Source organism: Athalia rosae, chromosome 4, assembly GCF_917208135.1.
Source record: "Athalia rosae chromosome 4, iyAthRosa1.1, whole genome shotgun sequence".
NCBI lineage: Eukaryota > Metazoa > Arthropoda > Insecta > Hymenoptera > Athaliidae > Athalia > Athalia rosae.
In genome coordinates this window covers 4,102,397-4,122,968 of record NC_064029.1, presented here as the reverse complement: position 1 = coordinate 4,122,968, position 20,572 = coordinate 4,102,397, and the positions used below count along the sequence as shown (strand labels likewise).

Below are 20,572 nucleotides of genomic sequence, written 5' to 3'. Positions count from 1 at the left end.
ATATTCTGGGATCACAATAAGGACGGGGTAGTGAACAAGCTAGTAAATGAAACTAATTACATGATCAACAAAAAGTGGTTTTGATGTGAAAAATTAAACTAATTACATATTGAGAAATAATAGGAAAAAATTGTTTATATTTTGATATCACGTAATAATACAGCTAAGTTTGGACAGATTAAATCTAATTTCACAAACGAATTTTTCAGTATTAATTGAAAATTTAATTAAATGCAATTTTTTATTAATCTTTGGGCATCAATTTTGTTCAAATTATTCCAGACAAAATAATCTTAAATGTAAAAACATAACAACGCGAACGTGTGAACGATCGCCATTCTTTCAATTATGTAAATAATCCAGTCTTCACTTAATTAAAAAAACAAGAACAATGTTTTGTTTCGCTTACATAAATAATCATCGAGAATACATGGAACCAACTGATTTATTTTTGTAAATTTCAATCCCAGATGTTCAGTGGATCGAACAGTTAATACAATTGCTGGGTGACAAATAATCTCTGATCAAACGATTGAGTTGTTCCACTCGTCATTTTGCAATCAACAATATGGCGTACAGTAAAAAGACGAAGACAGTAAGGACTGCACTAGTATGAAAGAAGCACCATGCAATAGTCTCAGATTATTTTTCCAAACACTGTTCTTAAATACTTGAACCAATTGCAGTTTATAACACATTGGAAATATAAGAAATAGGTAAGTTATTGACACTTTGAAACATTGCGTCTTTTGCATATGACATCATTTCACCAGACAATTTGTTCCCGACGAATGTTACAGGAGGTATAAAATATGTCAAAAACCATAATCGTCATTTATTACAGGCTTACTTGAACCAGGTAATATCAGATTGGCGATATCGGAAAAATTTCCTCTCTACTGTTGTATGCATATGTCCATTGGTCATACTTGAATATTTTTCCAATAATTTATGAACTACGTGCTGCGTGGATTGGCTCTGTATTTTACACTTATAGTAAAGAATTTAAAACATTGCCAAAGTAATCTTCATGCGTAACAAAAAAAAAAGTTATCAAATAAATATTTATATAATACATCATTCTTATTATATTTACTTAGTAAATGAAAAAACGAGTGCGTGCAGCGAATCTCAATATGAAATGATACCAACAATTCATGGTAAAAAATGGTTAGCTACAACGTTTTTGTATTAAAACTGACTCTATATCTGAAATTATTTTGCACAATAACTACTTCAGCTATTATATTATTCATTATACAAATTGTCACGATGCAAACTTTTTTCCATACTTCGTTAATATTAGAATTACACCATTAGAGCGTGTTGTTCAACTCAAGTCTTGGCCTTTTGTTGCGTGTGGCTGTTACCTCTTCTTGAGAATCTCCACCACCAGATAAGAGTTCCCGTTTTTTATCAGCACTCTGTATAATGAATATTCTTCTTAGCAATACTCAATAGTATATTGCCCTAATTTAGCTAGAACTAAATCAATTTCTAGAAGACTTTACCTTTTTGTCCCATTGTTGGTGTAGATACCTTAGGAGGATAGTCGTCTTTTCAGTCACAATTACTGAAAGTTCAATAGAACTATGGTTAGAATATAAAAATGTATTGAACTTCTCAAGTTATTGGCCATAAAAAGTGTCTTGCTACTTGAGGATAAATAATAGAAATCTCAATACTTTGATCAGATGGGTAATCCTTGGTGGGTAGATATACAGAAGGTCTTTTGATGCAAGTTCGATTTCCATTGTCGGTGTGAAAATTAGCAAAGTTGTTTTCGTCATGTGACGGCAATCCTTTTAGAAATTCTGCAACAGACTATTTTGAAGAAAATCTAATTAAACTTGGACGTGATCTTTGCGTGCACTTGGATGAAGAGCTTGCGTCAAAATGAATTTCTTATTTTGGAGTCACAGCTGTAAATTATAACAGCGGATTTAAATCTTTTTCTATTTCTAGAAAACAACTTCTACTGCACTCTTGGATCAGACTAACGTTTTGCATGTGAAACTGAAGCGAACAGCAAAAAAATTATTAGAGAATCAGGCTGGTGGTCGTAACCTAGAAAGATCGTCAATAAGTGAAGTAAAAGAACTTACCATTGCGAGGAAACGTCGTTCACCGATTCAGACAACACCAAATTCGTGATGAGTGCCACGCACTGCACTCGATTATGGAGAGATATCGTATCCGCAAAAGAAAATGCTAAGAAAAAATCATAAAAAAATATCTTATTTTCCAAATATTTCTAAACGTATACACATGCTCCACAGCTTTCGACAAGCTTCGCCCCTCCGCCCCACACAGTGGAGAATCGGATAGCTGGTGGATGTCATTACTTCGCCGGCCGACGTTCGCAGCGATCGTATCTGATTGGTTCATTTATTTAAAAACAAATCCACTTGCTATGTGTCAAAAAGTAACACATAGCTGCAAACTCAAAGGCGTGAATCGAGGAAGAAATTGTTAAAGAATGTGAAGAAGCCGCAAACGTTTTACAAACTTTGGCAGATGCTGAGGAGAAGTGCTATTCTGAATTTCGCGCGTCACGTTTACCCTGCAGGAAGATGAAATAGGTATTTTCCTTTAGAGCATATTGCTCCCCTTAAAGTATTTTCGTTTTTTCCCCCCGCTAGTGGTTCGTGCAACCGACACTGACGTTACAAGTGTTATTTGCCTTGTTATTGTAACCTCACCTGATGGGATAAATGTTCAACCGTTTAAATTCAAATGGTTATTATAATTAGTTGAGTTTTTTCGCTATTCCATACGTTCACGAGTAGTTAACCTTGTGATATATATTCGGAATTGAAAGTGCTTCAAGTGGTAAAATTTAAATCATGTGAGTCTATTCATAATAAATAATATTTAGAATTTGTTTATATCATTGAAGAAATTGTACTATTGAGAAAATTATCAATGGTTGTCCTGAACTTGCTTTCTTCTGAACAAAAGAGGCAATTTTTGACCACGCAAATGTTTAACTACCTTCAATTAAGATTTTCTACTTATTTGTTCGATTTTATAGGCCTCACACAACCGCTGCTGGCGATAGCAAAAAACGGTTATCGGTATGTAACAAAAAGCTCATTCCATTCTTGCATTTGTATAATTTGGAATTAATTGTTATCTCATGTATAGATACTGAAAACACCCAAAAGTCGTCAGGCGTTTCAAGAATTGGATTTTGACAGTTCTCATGAAAACAGCGCAGATTGTGGAAAGAAGAGACGAGTCAGTTTTGCAGAAAAAAAACACGTTAAGTAAGTGTGCTTAGGATTGATTAGCGAGGGTAGCTTTATGATTGGAATACACCATTTGCAAATGAACACAAAATGTGTTATAAACTCGTATGTCTCTTTTTGTGCAGAGAATTTTGTGATCATAAGGAACAAGGAACAATCTGGGACAATACTTATGAGGAATCTGATCAAAATGTTTCACATGCTATAGGAACTGCAAATGAAATTACAAATGATGCACACCAGAATATACAATTTAGAGAAAACATAGATATTTTTGTAGGAGAAACTGAGTACACCATAACAGCAGATAACAATCATGGCACAAATACTGAAAATTATATACATCCAAATCGTCCTATTAGCACGACACAAATATTTAATAATTCGGATGCAGATTTAGAATTTACGGATATGGTTTGCGTCGGCCCTACTCGTATTTATGATAGCTTACAGTTGAGGCAAAACATAAAATCTGTTTCTCATAACCCGTCCACAAAAACCACTGAAGAGACTGCCTTATTTGATAATAGTGATGGGATGATGGATTTCACAGACGTTGCCAACAAGCTTGTTGAACCAAATTTGGAGAATGAAACCATAATATTCGAAGATTCTATATTAGATATAACTCCGCCTGTCCAAAGTCATTTAGACTTAGCTAAGAATTTGGATCAAAATAAAGAAAACATCTATTCCGAGTTGCCTAGTAATATGTTGCAGCACAAAGTGATTATTCCAGACTCTAATGATAACAAGAATTACAGTGGAGTTGTGGATCCTGGCAATAAGACTATATTGTTCAATGATTTTGGGTGTGAAATGACAGAAGCTATTGGTACCGTAAGGTGCCGACAATCTGTGGATTCTCAGAATCTTCAGATCCCTGTGAATAGAGCTGGTCCAAATCATAAAAGAAATCCAGACTCTAATGATAACAAGAATTACAGTGGAGTTGTGGATCCTGGCAATAAGACTATATTGTTCAATGATTTTGGGTGTGAAATGACAGAAGCTATTGGTACCGTAAGGTGCCGACAATCTGTGGATTCTCAGAATCTTCAGATCCCTGTGAATAGAGCTGGTCCAAATCATAAAAGAAATCCAGACTCTAATGATAACAAGAATTACAATAGAGTTGTGGATCCTGGCAATAAGACTATATTGTTCAATGATTTTGGGTGTGAAATGACAGAAGCTATTGGTACCGTAAGGTGCCGACAATCTGTGGATTCTCAGAATCTTCAGATCCCTGTGAATAGAGCTGGTCCAAATCATAAAAGAAATCCAGACTCTAATGATAACAAGAATTACAATAGAGTTGTGGATCCTGGCAATAAGACTATATTGTTCAATGATTTTGGGTGTGAAATGACAGAAGCTATTGGTACCGTAAGGTGCCGACAATCTGTGGATTCTCAGAATCTTCAGATCCCTGTGAATAGAGCTGGTCCAAATCATAAAAGAAATCAGTCAACATTGGGTGATAAGACCATTTTCTTTGATGATTTTGGTTGCGAAATGACAGAAGCTGTGAGTTCACTGAAATCCAATATGGGCCATAATTTGAATTCAGTTGAAAGTCCAGTTCCAGAACAAAATATACCTTTGTGCTTACCCGATAAAAATCCAGCAACAGCATCACTATTGGACGTAGAACCTATGGATGTTGAATCCATTACACCGCCTTGTGAGCCTAATAAAGAAACTTTACCAGAATTCACTGCCAATTTTAAAAATAACAATCAAACGAAAATTTTCCATGATTCAGACATGGAATTTACTGCAATGGTTACCAAAAACATGATCAATTATGCTGTGTTCCGGGAAAATCAAATGGCTACAAAAAATCAAACTATCTGTTTTGATGATTGTGATGTTGAAATTACTGGGTCAGTCAGAATACATCCACATGGGGCAAAAAGTCAATCAAACACAGAGGAGCAGGACCTTCTACAGAATACTGCCTCGACGTCACCTGAATTTCATTGCATTCAGCCACAGAGGAATGTGGAAAAATTGCCAAGCAAGAACCTGGAAAGGATTGATACCACTGAACACTCTCATACATCGATAACCAAAAACCCTGAACAAGACGTTCATATCGCCAAAACCATTATGGCTGCGACACGTCCTCCGAGCCCGATATCAAATATCGAAGGATCAGACGTTTGTACTAATACTGAGCCAACTTCAATTGAATTTGTAGATATCGGATTTCGAAATGGTAAGAAGAGAAAGCAGGATCAAATGAAAGATGGAAGCACTAGCACCACGCACCGCAGTCTGCTATTGAATGAGAACTCTGAAAATGTCCCAATTCAGAATGTAATTCCTGATAATTCAATATCCTCATACAAGTCCTCTGAGCTCTCTCGTTATTGCAAACATTTAAAAACAACAGATCCCGATGAAAGCGACACACAATTTGAGAAAGTCTGTATGATTGATAATTCCGTTTCATTGAAAGATCGCAGGAGAACATACGTTCTCAGTAGCAATGCATCTATTGCCACGCAAAGTAAATTACCTGTGGAAGTAACAGTAACGAATGATCGCGTTGCTCATTTAGATGATTCAGAAACGGTTCAAGAGTGCAATAAAATTATACCACTAAATCCTGCCCCACAGTTGTCCGCAGGTGAAGAAATATCAGCGATCAAGCAGAGACATGAAGAGAAAATGGAAACTTCTGGAGAATATATGAATGATGAGCCATATTATTCGTTCCTTGGAAATGTTTCTGATTCCGATTCTGATTTTGGTGAAGTAATTCTTATTTCCGAACAACAGCAGACGTTTCAAAACAAGAATAATGTTAGTTTGAAAAGTCGTTTGGAACTGGAGAAATCTGTGGACTCCAGTGATGATTCTTGCTTTACGATGTTCAGTAAAGAACTTGAAGAGCAAGCTAAAAGGTCAGTCTGCGTGATAGTATTTTGAACAAACATAACAGGTACAAAAATTGCAATGCTAGTCACTGATCTTTTGGTATTTTTTGTTTTAGTTGTAATTGCATCTGGAAAATTCGGTCAATTAGCAAAGAAAAGGTTCTGATCGATTTTATATCACGTTCTCTTGTAGTCATAATACATTTGGAAACAGTAGAGGCGTTAACGATACCGCAAGGAATCAAGGATATTAAAATTGTCTCACTGCTCTTAGGTAAAAAACATAATTATCACACATTTATCGAGATATTCAATTGCTCATGGCTTGGTGGCTTTATAGTTATAGTAAATATGACGGTATTACAGCAACTGCAGAGGAGAATATTCGTATGGTACACAGAATTATATTAAATAAATTAGATCCAAAGACTTTGAAACAGCTTTACCGAACTACTAGCGATATATTACCCTTGCTGGAGTTTATTACCCAAAGGGTAAAGTTGCAAATCGATTTCATGCATGAATTTGATCGACTTCAAGATTTGCACCATTTCATCATTACGGGAAATCAGTAAGTAATAAAATTGCGAATGCTTACTTAAACAGGAAAATGATATATTACAAACAGCCCGATTTTCACACAGGATATCGTTCCGACTACACAGTTACAAGGTGCAATTTGCGATAAAAATCATCATGGATCTAGAGCCCTTCGAGGATATCGGACCGAATGATATCAATGTACAATGCATACTTGGCAGCATAAGGTGAGTTTCAGTCTGTTTTTTTTTTTATCCTTCATGATCACGAAAATGACATACCCGTTTATTATTCCCATGTTACAGAGAAAAAGATATCAAGCAATTGATAACAAGTGTAAAAAAGGATCACAATTTTCTAACGAACTATATCAATGATGTTAAAGAATACATCACAGTAGTTGTCGAAAGGAATTTTTGTTTCTAGACATTCATATATGATTTTATTTGTATATACTAAAAATATCGTAAAAAGTTCGTTTCTATGATTATGTTAAATCATTAACTAGATCTCGTAATTATTAGATCGATGCTAGAGGTATCGTTATAAATTAGGTGAAGTGAAATTCATGCTCAAGCTTAGGGTAGTTTGAACAATCACGTAAAATGGAATACGTACTGCTATAACAAGATTGAAAATTTGGTGCATTCACATAACATATTTTTATAACGCCTATTTTTTTTTTTTATTTATGAAAAAAATCAGAATCATTCGGTTAACTAAATTAATAAAAATATCACAGAAGTTATCAAAGAAAAAAATGGATTAAAAGTATAAAACTTTTTCTCTATTCATCGTGCTACAAATTGAAACGTTAAAATTCTGTTGGAGTAGTTTGAAAGTTTCGAATGAAAGAAAATTGTGCGCTAATGGGTTGAGGTTTGTCCGTAGTTGCTTGGAGAGCGACAGTATTAATTATCGGATATTAATTAGGCCGGTAGCAAGGAGAAGGGAATCGAATCTAATTATAAAACGGCAACGTCTAATTTCTCATTCTTGTTTTTCGTGAAGGGCCTCTTCCCACGGATAAGTGGCGTGGGTTTTATACGCCAAGATATCACTCGATTTATTAACGGAATGTCAAGTTGTCGGGTAGAAAACTCGATCTCATGGAGATTTCGACATTTATCCGAGTACAGTTAGTTATACTCAATGTTCGTATGTATTTTCGTTATTACATGTAAATAAATTTCCATAAATCGTTTACTTTGTGAAATTGATCTAACAACAATCGCAAATTCAGTCAAGCTAAACCGAACGCTCGTTTGATTATCTGAAAAAATTGGTGATTCCAAAATAAGGATCGACTCGGACCACCTTATACACGTTAAACACCCTTTTGTGTCGATATACTTATGTTTTATAAAGACCGAAGAAAAAGAGAAGGAAAAAAACGGCTTTCGACCAAGTGCAATTTACGGTTTACATTCACAGATACACGAATCAAGAAATACCAAATGTGCGCGAGGCCATCCAGCAAGTTTTTTCTATCTCTATCTCAAAGAATTGTAATTTATCAGAATAGCTAAGTGATTATTAGTCAGAAAGGAACACAACATAAACTACGGATTACTTGATCTCAAGAGATATTCAAATTCGTTGATAACGCTTTTCCATTTGTGATATAATAATTTTTGTAACATTTCATTTTCCTTTTTTTTTTTCTCTCGATCCGCTTATACAACTCTTAAGTTTGATTGAGTGCATAATCTTCCAGTTAATTCAATTCCCATGAAGTAGGTGCGTATGCACCTGTAATGCTAACGTGTGCGAGGATAATTCCAGAGCATGCTCAACCTACAAGATTGAGATAAGCGGGTTTGAAAAGCGTCGAGAATGATCGTCATTAGGTGTAATGGTTATTGAAAGATTATTGTTTCTCTCATTCAATTTGAGAAGGATCGTTTGGAGCCCCCACCAAACTACGGGTATAAACCCGGGCCACGTATTCGTATTCGAAGTCAAAGGCTCGCTCGTTCGCTCTAAGCGAAGCATCTCCATATCCCGAGGGCGACGGGTGTAAGCCAACAGCACGAACCGAACGCGCGAGTCCGCCCACGCTTCAGGTTCAGCTTTGGGTTCGTAGCGGCGAAGCGCGGGGTCGATTACGACACTCACGGTCTGTCCGAATTGCTTCAGCCATTGATGAAACCTGCGGAGAGTTACCGGTAGCCTAAGGTGCAGCCCAGCAGACCGGTTTCGACTTTCACGTGGCTTTATCGAGTGCTACACACGGCTCAAACATACGCTCGATCTTTCGTATCTCCATCCCATGCATACGCTCACTGATATCTATTTAACGTATCGCTCTCGGTGCTCCTGCTCCCGCAGCGGTATCCTTTTACTTATACATTTCAGGCGAAAACTATCCCTAGTTTTATCAAACTACCCGCACGTGTTCCATTATCCAATAAAGAAATTCAATCGGTTTATTGTAAGTAGTTACACCGCGTAGGGTATATCAGTGGGGTATTATCAACTCGAACCGCTTGTTATTATAACGGTCTATACACATCATAAATCGGAGACTTCAACGCCTGGCATGGCGTGACGTTTTGTTTTCATCTCGTGCAATCAAAATATAAACCTATCGAATCCGTTTAGATGCGAGTCAGATAGATATTCTATAAAAACCGCAGCTTCCGCGATGTATCTTTTACTCCGCGAGCGATACCCAGAAAATATTTACATCTACGTGGTGCGGATGAGGCGGTCGCTGTTTATTTCAATCTGAGTGTAATCGATCGATCAATTTATAGTTCCTATAGATTCTGAAAGATCGGGGCCTCTGGCGCAGCTTGAAATCTTTAAGGCCGTGAGCGAAAGATTTCTTTTGGTATCAAGGGCCGCTGTACACTCCGTTCTTTTCCAGTCCCCAAAAATTGAGAAAGTTGCCGGATTGCCTCGCGTAGGTGCAGCGAAAGAAGTTGCCCAAGTTAATCTCTGTCGGAGCAGCGCTGCACCCCATAGGTCCCTTAAAGCGTCACAACAAGTGGGCGTCGAGGAGGTTCGGGTAACGGCTACGTCCTCGTCCTCCTCGTCGTCCTCTTCTTCGTCGTAGTCGTTGAGCCCGATGTCACCGTCTTTGCGAGCATTTTCTGCCGTTTGCTTCGGCTTCGGTTGCTACTTCTGCTGCAGGCGCGGGGTGCCCCGTCTTCTTCTCCGTCGTCGCGTACTTGTCTCCCGTTCCATACATGGCTATGCTATGTTGAAAGCGACACGGTCCCCACCGGTCCCCGTCGAGTCAGTCCCAGTCCGATGCCTCGATCCTCCTTTCCTCTTTCCTCTTTCCTCTTCCCTTCGTCGTTCCCCACCTTTTATCCCCCTCACTCCCTTCTTTTTCTTCCATCCGCGACCTGGGCCCGCCGGGCCCCCTTGCCCCCTGTAAACTCCCTCCCTTCGTACCAAGTCCCACGTTTCTTCCGCGAGTCAAACCCGCTGTTGATACTCTCTTATACGATCAGTGCTTGAGGCTCGCAGTTTTCTTTAGTTTATCCCCGCGAGCTGGTGCCAGTTTGCGTGATTTAATTATATAAAGTGTACGCAATTCATACGGATTACAATAGCGATTAATTTCACTTGTCGCGTTATTATTGTACTGTGGTGAAGATAAAACTTGTATATCGTTTGTGCGAGTGGCGGGAAATGCTAATTTGTAATATTGAAGTTTAAAATCGCGAACGGTACCCCCGCGAAGGGATGAAAATTATTGTAGAAAAATTTTCCTAAATATTATTCAAGAATATTTAGGGTGATATACGACAAATGTTGGGGTATCTCCAATTTGTTATCCGGGCCGCAATCCCGAGTCCTGCAGACTCCTCGCAAAGGATCAAAAGCTCGAGCGACCTGCTGTACGAAGAAGAAGAGGAAACCATCGTTGACCTCTACAGGTAAGTTGGGGGCCGTGTGCCGCTCCTACTCAACTCATGGCTATAATATGAAATTATTAATTTTATCCAATCAATCATTCATTTGTTTGTAATTGTATATGTTTCGTTGAGAACGTCTTCGTTTCACTCCTCGCGACAACAGGTCCTCCATGATAGTTTCGTGTTAAAAAATTCCCAGCTTGGCTCCGCGTAGGTGAACCACGCGTAGGTGCAACGTGCGTAGGTGCCTAACTTTATGTATGCACATACCTACCTATATACTTAAAATACATTCATAAAATAGCCGTTCACACACGTCGCGTTACACCGGCGCTGCACCGATGAACGCGCCCGTTGACGATGTCTGCGACGAGTATTCGAAAATGTAAAAAGAAAAAAAAAAAAACACCACACACGTATACAATAGGTGTATAGGTATATATACAGTTTATAACAAATCGCAATTACGAGGGTCGACGGAAAATATTCGCGAAAGAAATCTGCGCGTGAGACCGTCAAGGTCTTGCTGTGCCGTCACGTGTGTCTGCAGGTATAACTTGTGGAATCGAGCTCAACTTTTTCCGAGTCTACTTATCTACTTGGGTTTCAGCTGCTGCAGTTTCTTTCCCGCATTTTTGCCGGTAGCAACGCGGGCCGCAGCGGTTGCTTGCCTCTCCTTCGCTTCCATTTTCGATCGTCGTTTTCCGAGAGGCGTCTTCTTCTCCCATTTGAGGAGCTTCTCGTATTCCTTATGCCCGACCTCGGCCCGGTTAGAGATCAGGTACTCCATTATTTCGCGTGGCTCCAACGGACGCTTCTTCAGCGTTATTCTTCGAGCGATCGAAAGCACGTTGGCAACCGCCTCCCGAATTGTTTCTACCGAAAGACCAACCGAGAGACTGGCGAGGCTCGAACAGTCGAAATTACGGTCCACCCCGTGGTACTGCATAAGCAATTTCTTGTAAAGGAGATACAACGTGTTGTAGTCCGGGAGTGGTAAAAGGATAAACTTGTCGTGAATCTTCACGAACGGTCTTCCAGCTTTGTAAGGCTCGTCGGAGGTCGTAAGAAATAGGATCTGGAATTGAAATTTCGTCTTCAAATCGTCCTCGTTCTCGATATCACCATGAAAATGTGCGCAGGTGGCGCATTTATTACGTCGTTATAGTACACCCACGATTTTATATGTATGCTAAAGTTGAGAAACAAACTACGTCTGAGCACACTCTCCATTATAATTTTATGCCATTCACGCCCCTTCTTCGCACAGTTACAACGCACTTTCAGCCACCGAATATCTGCACCTCACCATATAAAAATATTGCAAAAGAAATGAGAGCGTGATGAAAGAAAAAAAAAAATAAAAGGAAAAAGGGCTTTTCTCACCTGGTCCCCGGCTTTGATACCCTTTACCAATTTGGTGAGTGGTTTAGCGAGGCGTTTAGGATTGTTGGACTTTTCCTCTTGAGGGACTTTTTTCCACCATGGTTGATGACCAGCGTCAACGAAGAGGATGGCCGGTGGGTAGGCGCGAGCCACCTTGTTGATGTTGTTAACAAGTTTCTCTAGATCCTTTTTACCCTGATAATTTTCTCCCAATGATTTCGGAGTCAGGTCAAATAGAAGGGCGCCGATCTCGCTGCAGATCGCGTTTACCAAAAAAGTTTTCCCGGAACGGGGTAAACCGACTATCGAAACCGAACGAACCAAGGGAGCGATACGATGAATTTCTCTGGAACCGATAGGAAGCACGCAGTATTCCATGATCGGCTGTACCACGTCCCCGAGGCAATGTTTCACAGCCCTAGATTCTTTTCGTGCTTCTGCGTTCTGGTAGGACACATCACCGATCCAATCGATCAATCTGGTTTCGGGGTAGCCGTGAATTACCCCTGTGGTCACTAGCTCGGTAAAGATATCATCGATCGATGCATTCGTTATCGACTCCTTTTTCTTTTTCTTTTTGGAACCTTCCTTGCTTCTACCTTTCTTCTTTTTCTTTTTCTTCTTACCTTTTTTGCCCTTTTTCTCTGCAAACCAAATTGCTCATTAAAAAAGTAACAAGACCAATACACGTACCAAGACCTATAACACGGTCGTCTCCTAGCTAGAGTACGGGACAACGAATTATTATATCCTACATCTATTCGTGTCTGTATTATAATGACGATGCGAAGAAGCGACTTTACCCTACCGTGTGTGTGGGTACGATAATTTTTAAATATACCGTATACACACAGAAATACGTGTAACGGAGTTGGTATATACGAGTAGGTGGCAAGCCGCGATACCTGGCCTCAAAGAACCTGGTGCGCCCCACGCACGAGGCAAGTAACGCCCACGAGGACACGCTCAACTCCGACGGAAATCTTAACATTTTTTTTTTTTTTTTTTTCGTTCAAATATTTTTTATCTCTTTCTTTTTCTCCTTTCATTCACCAACGGTCCTTTCGATTCATAATTTTCACCAAATTTTACAGTTTGGTGTTATTTTTCTCTCTCTCTCTCTCTCTCTCTCGCTCGCTGGACCATTGAATGTTCAATCGATCCTCATTGTAAGTCGAAATACTATGCATGAATGGAACGTTAATTTGAGTCGAAAGAAAGCCTGGGAATTTTCAAACACACCCGAAAATTTTGAGCCCACCTTTTTTAACATTTTGCCCTTCCGCGGAACCTCCACCCTCGGCTTCGTCCTTGGCTAAGGCGGTTTCGAGAGTCGCTAGTTCAAGACGCATCAGTTCGTCCACAATTTCTCTCATCTCCAGTTGTAGTTCGCAGCAGAGTTTGTCGGTGATAAGATCGAGGTACACTTTTTGACGAGGATTCTCGGAATCATCCCGTAAGCTCCAATTAGCGATGAATTCGGTATTTGCTTCCCTGAGACACTGAATTGTTTTTGGTTCCGGGGATTTGTCGTCCTTCCGTTTTCTCTTTTCTTTAGATTCTTGCTTTCCCTTGTTATTCTGTCCCTTCGACTTCTTGGCTTCCTCCGACTTTTGTACCTGATCGTGATGGAATTCTTCTGGCGTACGAGTCTGACCAGTTGCTATCAGGACGCTTCCACCGGCTTGCGCTAAAGGAAACGCGTCAAATAAACCCAACTCGTTGTACCACAGAAGAAACCACTCCCTGATCTCGTCGGTTATGTCTTCCATTAAACCCGGTCCTCGAATTTGATGCACCTACAACAAAATTCAATATTCAAATTAACGTTCATTTTAATTTCATGTACAGTCAAACGACCAGCGAATTTTTGAGGGTCAAAGATGTGTCGGAGGTTGAGGGACAATTGTAGACGTGCAGCTGAGAAGACGATTGAAAAGGGTTTCCCTCCGCGGGACCCGGAAGCCAGAGAAGTCTTCTGCATATGCAACTTTCCTCGTATCACAAAGTCCCAGAGGAAGTAAACGGAGACCCGAAATCGAAGTTCGCAGTCCTGCAATACAAGAGGTAAGTTGGGAAAATTTACCCTAACGTTTTCCTCCGAAATTGCTTTCGCCGTTGCGGCTGCGTATTCGGGCTGTCGAAGTTGCTTGAGTTGAAAATTTTCCGCATCGGTGTCAAAAGTCTCGTGGGACTTCCAGCTTGGAATGGACATCCCCAGCAACGATTCCAGTCGGCACATCCGGTCCTTTAAGTGTAGGCGGGTCGCGTAGCTTCGCCACCACTTTTGAATGGTGATCACCGCCTTCAGTTTTGTACGTTTGTCCCGATTCGATGCAGGCTTCGTTTCACCGCTGGCAAGTTTTTTCTTATATTCGTTAATACGTTTTACTGTTGGAGAATTTGAAAGGGGAAGATTATCGATCGAATCGAGATTCGTTTAGCTCGTATCTAATCGAGTACATTGGGCTCCGATAATCCTTGATTTTCTCGCACGATCGTGACTCTGGATTAGGAGGACGGCTGCGTTGAGCTTTTCACGGGCAATTCTTGCCGCGGTTTCTTCGGGGCTTTCTGTACGCAGGGGAAACGCGATGTTTGGATCGATTTCCGCTTCCGTTTCGCGAGGAGATAATTTAGACGGTCTACGCGGTACGTCGGTTTCCGAATCTTCTTGATTTTCTTCAACAATCGTCGAAACACTTCCTAAATCCTCTTGCGCCGCTACCGCGACTGCCAGTTTCTGCGTTTTTTAAATTGAAAAAAAGGACTGATCAGGAGTAGGCGCGTCATGGACTTTTACAATCACGATTAAATATTATAGCTGCTTTGGTTCAGGCAACAGTGGAATAGAATAAGGAGCGCGGTTTCTGAGTTAAAAAACTTGTCTCTCCCAGAAGTGCAGCGGGTGCAGAGCTGCTGCACTAGCTTCCCTGCATTATGCATGGTATGTGCAGTACTCGAGCATATCTACCTCCTCGATCAGGTCGTTTATATACTTCTTACGGCTCTCCAGATGAGACTGTCGGTCCGCGACAAAGTAGGACGGTTTTCGCCACCCGATGTCATCCGTAGTAAATTTCATCGATATCAGAACGTCGTCGGCGTACCTGCGGGGCGACAACAAACGCCGAAATTAGAAAGTCTCTATAATTACTTCCGGAAAAGTACCGATTAGAAATTTCATGATTATTGATTTATAACGATATCATTTTTTTTTTTTTTTCTCTCCAGCTGGGTCGCTGACAATTGGAAAAAGGTCACGACTACAACAAGAGTCAGCGCATCGGCTTCGCGATCCTGGGTTGCGGATATCACCTCAGACGATCAGCGCGACAAGCGAAACTCTCATACCAAATTTTACTATCAATGAAAAGAAGGTAAATGGTACTGCTAGTGGAATACTTGCGTGGATTCTGTACACTGATATTGAACTAGCTGTCGTTTGTATTCGAGCATTCGTCCGATAGCGCAATCCAGCACCTGTTTTATCAGGTCTCGTTTTTGCGACTGACAAACTTGATCGTGACAAAGTGCAAGACGACGAATCAGCTCCCGATATCTAAGGATCTCATAAGGATTACAAATGAATTCTTGAAGAGTGGAACAATATTTCAACTTGTTACCTGATGTACATGGGAACTAGCTGACCCGTGACTTTATCGTTTGATTTCCCCTTTTTTGCTCCAAGCAAACTTTGTTCTAATTTTAATAATTTTTCCACATTTTCGCGTGCGGCAAGCCATAATTCTGAGTAATAATTTTCAGACATAAAATTTAGACTGCTCTGAAAGTACCGTTTTTCGCTTTACTATATTCCTAATTAGGTTACTGTGGCATTTTTGATTTGATTGAAAAGTCTCGGAGTGTGACTTGAAGTTGCTGGGTTTTCACGTACCCCTTGGATTTTTGTCGATTTTGGGCCAAAATAAAATATTTCATTCTATACGCTATTCTCATGTATTTTGACCCCAGAAATCCGAATTTACAAGTTAAATTGATCTATCTATCAAATTGATCGGGTTATCGCCAATTTTTCACTTTTTGGAGCAGAAAAATTGAGATATCTCGACAGGAAAAATTCCTAGCTCAATTTGCTCGACGGATTCGTGTTCCTGGGGACAAAATACATGAGAAAAGTGCCATACGATCAAAATTTTTGGCCAAAATTGAAAAAAATCCAAATGGGTACCGCTTGAAAAATTTTCAAATTTTGGCAAATTTTTTTTATTCTTAAAAATTGATCGTATGGCACTTTTCTGACGTATTTTGACCTCAGGAATCCGAATCTGAAAGAAAAATTGATCTATCTCTAAAATTGACCGAGTTATCGCCAATTTTCAGCTTTTTGGGGTCAAAAATAAAAAATTGATTTTTTAATCTATCTCAATGTAATTTGAGCTCAGGAATCCGAATCCGAAAGAAAAATTGATCTATCTGCAAAAATGACCGAGTTATCCCCATTTTTTCGCATTTTTTGGTACAAATTTGAGGATATCTCGAAGGGAAAAAATCGTAGCTCAATTTGGCTTTCGGATTCGTGTTCCTGAGGTCAAAATACATAAGAAAAGTGCCATACGATCAATTTTTAAAAATAAAAATTTTTGGCAAAAATTTGAGATTTTTCCAAGGGGTACCCCTTACGATTTTTTCAAATTTTGACCAAAAATTTTTATTTTTTAAAATTGATCGTATGGCACTTTTCTTATGTATTTTGACCTCAGGAACACGAATCCGAAAGCCAAATTGAGCTACGATTTTTTCCCTTCGAGATATCCTCAAATTTGTACCAAAAAATGCGGAAAAATGAGGATAACTCAGTCATTTTCCAAGATAGATCAATTTTCCTTTCGGATTCGGATTTCTGAGCTCAAATTACATTAATATAGACTAAAAAATCAATTTTTTATTTTTGACTCCAAAAAGCTGAAAATTGGCGATAACTCGGTCAATTTTAGAGATAGATCAATTTTTCTTTCAGATTCGGATTCCTGAGGTCAAAATACGTCAGAAAAGCATATTAAACCCAATTAAATCAATGATTTATTTCTTGCCCAAAAATCGAATTTTTTTTTGGCTCTTCGAGAGTAATCTCACGTATAATCAGCTCCAAATTCCAAATCTGAAAGCCAAATTGATCTATCTGTAAGAGTGATCGAGAAACAAACATCCCCTGATTATCTTACAGAATGTCCGTGCAGATGAAAAACCGAGTGCTGATCCATGTGCTGGTCTGCCTCGCAGTAACAGCCGCAAAGACCACATCGGAAGACGATGGGCCCACTGCTCGGGAAACCCGTGCGTCAGGAGTCATTATCCAGAACGAATGGAAATGCCCAAACATCACGAAACCCCTCGCTGTCGAATGTTCCTGCGATTTCCCGCACACCCTGAGGTGCACAGGCGACAAAACTGCTCTACAGGTGATAAGCAGACGGTTGCGGATGTTCCGCGCCGGGACTATTTCCCTCTTGGATATAACGGTTACCGGAACTTCGGTACTTCCGGCCCGTTTTCTCGAAGGCGTACCTCTCCACGGACTGGTCGTTTCGACCGGCGAATTGAGGCGTGTTAATGAGAGTGCGTTTTCCGCTCTGGCACGGTCCCTGCAGGCCTTAGGACTTCCCAATAATCTTTTAGAGTCGGTGCCGAGCACCGCTTTACATTCACTTACCGGTCTCGAGAGGCTCGATTTGTCCCACAATAAGCTGGATACCCTCAAGGCGAACTCGTTCGCGGTGAGTGCGTTAGGATTTTTCGTTGAAAAATGCGACACGTGTATAATGCGAGGGAAGGATAATAATTGAAAATTTTTTCAGGGCCTGACGAACTTAACGTATCTAGACCTCAGCGACAATCTTCTTTCGCAACTTTCACCCCAGGCATTTCCAGGCCTTGTATCTCTCAGGCTACTCAAAATGCGGGGCAATAGCCTCAGCGTATCTGCGCTCTCGGCGCTGAGGGGATTGAAGAATCTTGAGGAACTTGACCTTTCCAGCAACTTACTCGTCGGTCCGACTACCCCGAATCTTTTACCTCGAATGCCCACTCTCAGATTGCTCACTATAGCCGGAAATAAACTTGTCCAAGTACAAAGGGGTGCGCTTCAAGGGCTTCCGAATCTCACGTCTCTGAGTCTCAGCAACAATCAGGTCAGATGAAAATAATTCACACGAGTTCGAAAATTATAATCATTCGTCATTGGTTACTATCGTATAATATTTTGATGCAGATCGACGTTTTGGAGGATCATGCATTCCGAAATTTATCAACATTGACGAAGCTGGACCTGGCGAACAACCGGATAGTCGCTGTGTCAAGCGCGTCTTTGGCACATCTTGAGAAGCTCACGTCGCTTGACCTGACTCATAATTTTCTACGTTCTTTAACCCCGGACTTGATTCTTCCTTTGAAGAACCTACAGGACCTTCGATTGGACGATAACGATATCAGCATGGTAGCCAGCGAAATTCTGACTCCAAACCTCAAGCTCAAGAGACTCTCGTTAGCCGATAACCCATTGAACTGCGATTGCACTTTACTTGACTTTGCAAATTGGCTAACGAACTCTACGTTTTTAAACGAAGAAGATCGTGACTCTGCAGTTTGCGCGACTCCCCCTGCCTTGGAGAACGGAATTTTGGCCCAGGTTTCCCCTGGAAGTCTGCTTTGCGGCGAACCGGTCCCTCCTTTTGCTACCCTCGCGCCGTCAGTTCCTGCTCCAGGTACCCAGATAACTCTGAAGGACTTTGACTATCAGGAATCAGGGGCTATAAACCTGATATGGAACATCGAACCCTGTTCTAGAACGTACACTTGCGACAGACTGATGGTCTACGAGACTATAACGGGAGGCAACGAAGTCCTCGTTGAGTCAAGACCTCTTCGATGTGAATCGAGGCACATGTCCGACCCGTGTAATCTCCCAGTTACCCTCCCTTCGAATCTCTTACTAGAGCCTGGACACAAGTACCGCTACTGCATTGCGATTTTTCAGTCAGTCGGGGACTTATATCTAGTCCCGGGATGCAGCGACGTATTTGTTTTAGAAAGAAATACCGCGTTGCAGTCCCTTACACCATCGTCCCCGACACCCACGGGTCCCAAGATCGCTGCGATTAGGACCAACGCTTCGGATGACGGGTTTCTCTACGTAGATGTGAACCTCGTTGGCCGGGGCCCGCGAGATCCAGATTGCGAATTGAGTCTCGTTATTTTTTCCGCCGAGTCGGTAGTCCGCGAACGGAAACTCAACTGCTCGAGGAGCTACGCGACCATAACGGATCTCGTCCAAGGTCCTTACAGGGTCTGCGTTACTCTCCAAGAATTCGAATCCCGAACGGATAGACCCCCTAAAACACGATGCGTTGATGTCACCGTAAGAGGTGTCAGACACGGGGCACGATTAGAGATTGTACTTTTTGTGGTAATCGTGGTTTCTTGCGGTTTACTAGTCGCCGCGCTTTGGGCCGGACGCAGTTTACTGAACAAATCTAGACCGACGCGTATCCAGGGGCAGTGTTTCCTGCCGGCTGAAGAATTTGAGATTACTCACAGGGCTAGATACGTCAAACTCCTCACCACGACTAAGGTCTGACCTGGGAAACAAGGTGACAAAAACGAGGTATCAAATATTATTACAGTTGTGTACAAATCGCAGATATATTATTGGGGTAGGGACCTTATTTTCATGGGATACAGTTCGAAAGATATTTTCGAGAAAGGAAATACGTGGTCTTCAGTCCGCCTCAGTACTATGGAAGAGATAAATCTTGGGTACTTTATACACCGTGAGTATAAACTGGAATTCGGAATAATTGGAGAAATCCAACTAGTACCTATATTATATGATTTAATAAAGCAATTCATATCGACATATTTTTCTAACAAAACGGTAAATGAGCTAATTAATTATATAAAATCTTATGCGGTTATAGCTATAGAATATGAAATTGATGATGGAAGTTTTTGATCGTGAAGTGCGGTTTTTATGAATTGTTGAAAAATAAACACATACCGTATGCTGTGTTTGTTCTTTCCTAACACGTGCCGAAACGATATATTTTTTAACGATTATTTAACGTGCGTTCTATTAGCTAGTATAATTACTAACGATCAGTTCACCCCTCTAAAAACTTTCATTTATTGCCAATATTCGACATTCGTGACTTCACGCCGGTATAGAAGTGCATTAATTCACGACGATTATTCATAAATATTGATATATAAAGTTTGTAAAAAATATTCGCGTTGTTGATTTGTTAATATTTTGTGCCTGAGCCGTAGGTCTTAGTATTATTTATTATAAGTACGTGCTGTTAAAATTATCATATGATTTTTAAACGTCACCGCCGCTTCACCGTGTGAATTTATTTTGCTAATATATTACATGCATTCTTCATTATCTACATTAAAGAAAAAAAAATCTATATACTATAGAATTGTTATTATTGTTGAATTTACACGAACTTTGATATTAAAACGATCTGCGTTTACGCAGTCATATTGTTAAAACACCATTATACTTGAACCTAGTGCATTTTAACGTTATTTCATCCCCGGAGGTATTATCCATTGCCAATAAATTTTTTGAAAAATTCTCCCTACACCATTCCTGAAGAAGTCGTCTCACGAA

The 20,572-nt window shown here is 40.3% G+C and overlaps 5 protein-coding genes across 6 annotated transcripts; 2 read left to right on the top strand and 3 right to left on the bottom strand.

Moving 5' to 3' along the window:
- Positions 1-117: 117 nt before the first annotated feature.
- LOC105688927 (DET1- and DDB1-associated protein 1) lies at positions 118-2,553 on the bottom strand. Its single transcript, XM_012405572.3, has 4 exons — positions 2,106-2,553; positions 1,686-1,824; positions 1,512-1,573; positions 118-1,424 (listed from the first exon to the last, which is right to left on the bottom strand). Exons 1-4 carry the CDS (start codon positions 2,106-2,108, stop codon positions 1,317-1,319), a joined length of 312 nt encoding a protein of 103 aa, XP_012260995.1. The 5' UTR covers positions 2,109-2,553; the 3' UTR covers positions 118-1,316.
- A 73-nt stretch (positions 2,554-2,626) lies between these two features.
- Positions 2,627-7,883, top strand: LOC105688921. 2 transcript variants are annotated; one of them, XM_048654009.1, is made up of 9 exons: positions 2,627-2,848; positions 3,035-3,077; positions 3,148-3,269; positions 3,377-4,515; positions 4,699-6,166; positions 6,256-6,413; positions 6,506-6,710; positions 6,784-6,906; positions 6,985-7,883. In XM_048654009.1, coding segments are annotated over exons 1-9 (3,381 nt in total). In that variant the 5' UTR covers positions 2,627-2,846; the 3' UTR covers positions 7,106-7,883. The 2 variants fall into 2 exon arrangements, with proteins under 2 accessions (XP_048509966.1, XP_012260989.2); XM_012405566.3 differs by having other exon boundaries at positions 2,628-2,848; positions 3,377-6,166.
- A 132-nt stretch (positions 7,884-8,015) lies between these two features.
- On the top strand, positions 8,016-20,461 carry LOC105688912 (leucine-rich repeats and immunoglobulin-like domains protein 3). Its single transcript, XM_048654010.1, has 6 exons — positions 8,016-10,572; positions 13,789-14,004; positions 15,172-15,317; positions 17,126-17,675; positions 17,757-18,089; positions 18,170-20,461. Exons 3-6 carry the CDS (start codon positions 15,307-15,309, stop codon positions 19,532-19,534), a joined length of 2,259 nt encoding a protein of 752 aa, XP_048509967.1. The 5' UTR covers positions 8,016-10,572; positions 13,789-14,004; positions 15,172-15,306; the 3' UTR covers positions 19,535-20,461.
- LOC105688969 (IQ and AAA domain-containing protein 1-like) lies at positions 10,588-15,130 on the bottom strand. Its single transcript, XM_048654027.1, has 6 exons — positions 14,912-15,130; positions 14,401-14,680; positions 14,024-14,328; positions 13,235-13,736; positions 11,938-12,581; positions 10,588-11,629 (listed from the first exon to the last, which is right to left on the bottom strand). Exons 1-6 carry the CDS (start codon positions 15,020-15,022, stop codon positions 11,147-11,149), a joined length of 2,325 nt encoding a protein of 774 aa, XP_048509984.1. The 5' UTR covers positions 15,023-15,130; the 3' UTR covers positions 10,588-11,146.
- Positions 15,324-15,872, bottom strand: LOC125500623 (dynein regulatory complex protein 11-like). Its single transcript, XM_048654026.1, has 2 exons — positions 15,564-15,872; positions 15,324-15,499 (listed from the first exon to the last, which is right to left on the bottom strand). The coding sequence occupies exons 1-2, from the start codon at positions 15,707-15,709 to the stop codon at positions 15,331-15,333; spliced, it is 315 nt and encodes a 104-aa protein (XP_048509983.1). The 5' UTR covers positions 15,710-15,872; the 3' UTR covers positions 15,324-15,330.
- Positions 20,462-20,572: the final 111 nt, after the last annotated feature.